Here is a 1,234-nt window from a genome sequence, read left to right on the forward strand (position 1 = left end):
ATTGATGAGAATTGATTGCATGGCCAAATAAAGAGTCTTCTTCTTCTTCTTCTTCTACTCCTGCAACTTGTAAAATATGAGCCCCCTCTGCTGGTAGTTTACTCACATAACCTCAACAGAAAGCAACAACAAAAACACACTTACTCAGATGTTCTACCAGTGCACAAAGGTTTAAAGGCACTGAATCTTTTTGCTGGAAATCAGATGTCAATTCTCACAATGTTGGACACTAATCCAGCCCAAATATGTTGAGATCCCTCATCCCTAAGTGCCCCTCTCCTGGTCTGTGAGCTCACTGCTGCCTCCTGCTGCCTCCTGCTGTCCCTGCAGGTCTCCTCCAGCCTGGAGCGAGGAGCTGCTGCTGAGCTGTGGCTTCCTGCTGTGTAAGGGCCTGGTGTCTCGTCTGGACCTGGTGTCTGTCCACATGGTCTCTAGCCAGACGCCGCGCCTCTTCTCCTTCCTCTCCCTGGCCTGGGGCTTCGTGGCCGACATCGATATCGAGAGCGAGAAGTACCGCCACGTGGGTGCCATACGCTTCCTGGTCGGCACGCTGGTGCGCCTGGCGTCCCTCAGGGTGTACCAGGGCAGGCTGGCCTACCTGCCTGTCAAGGAGGCCCGCCCCCCATCACAGCCAGGCCAGGAGACTAACACCCACGCTCCTCCTTCCTCCAACCCCCAGCCCTCCTCCCTCTGCTCCTCCCTACCGTGTCGGCCCAACAACTCCCCCAACCAGAACTCTCGCCACAACCACAGCACGACCAACTCCAACCATAACACCATCCACAACTCCTCCAACAACGCCAGCACCACGAAGAGGACCGACCCCCAGACGGGGCCCCCAGACTCCCTGCTGCCCGGCCTGGAGGAGCCCGTGCCTGAGCACTGGACAGTGGTGAAGGAGGAGGACTTTGTCCTGGTGATGGCCATCTACCAGTCCCACCTGGCTGAGGACTTGTGGACTGCCCCCGGGGCCGCTCCAGACGACGGCCTGATCCACCTGTTCTACGTGAGCGCAGGTATCTCCAGGCCTGCCCTGCTCAGGCTCTTCCTGGCCATGGAGAAAGGCGCCCACCTGGCCAGCGGCTGCCCACACATGGTGTATGAGAGGGTGAGGGCCCTGCGCCTGGAGCCCCTGTCCCCCGAGGGCGTGATCACTGTGGACGGGGAGATGGTGGAGTACGGGCCGGTGCAGGCCCAGATTCATCCAGGACTAGGCAGACTCATCTCTGGTTGA

General features: G+C 59.1%; 1 protein-coding gene across 1 annotated transcript in view; it reads left to right on the forward strand.

The window, feature by feature from the left end:
• The window catches only part of sphk1 (sphingosine kinase 1), a gene marked incomplete at both ends in the record, with an annotated part of 11,609 nt that extends 10,375 nt beyond the window's left edge, over positions 1-1,234 (forward strand). Inside the window, one exon of the mRNA XM_083677973.1 lies at positions 331-1,234. Within this exon, the coding sequence (XP_083534099.1) occupies positions 331-1,234 (904 nt within the window). The remainder of the gene's footprint in view (positions 1-330) is intronic.

This window comes from Argentina silus (genome assembly GCF_951799395.1).
Source record: "Argentina silus genome assembly, chromosome: 9".
Classification (NCBI taxonomy): Eukaryota; Metazoa; Chordata; class Actinopteri; order Argentiniformes; family Argentinidae; genus Argentina; species Argentina silus.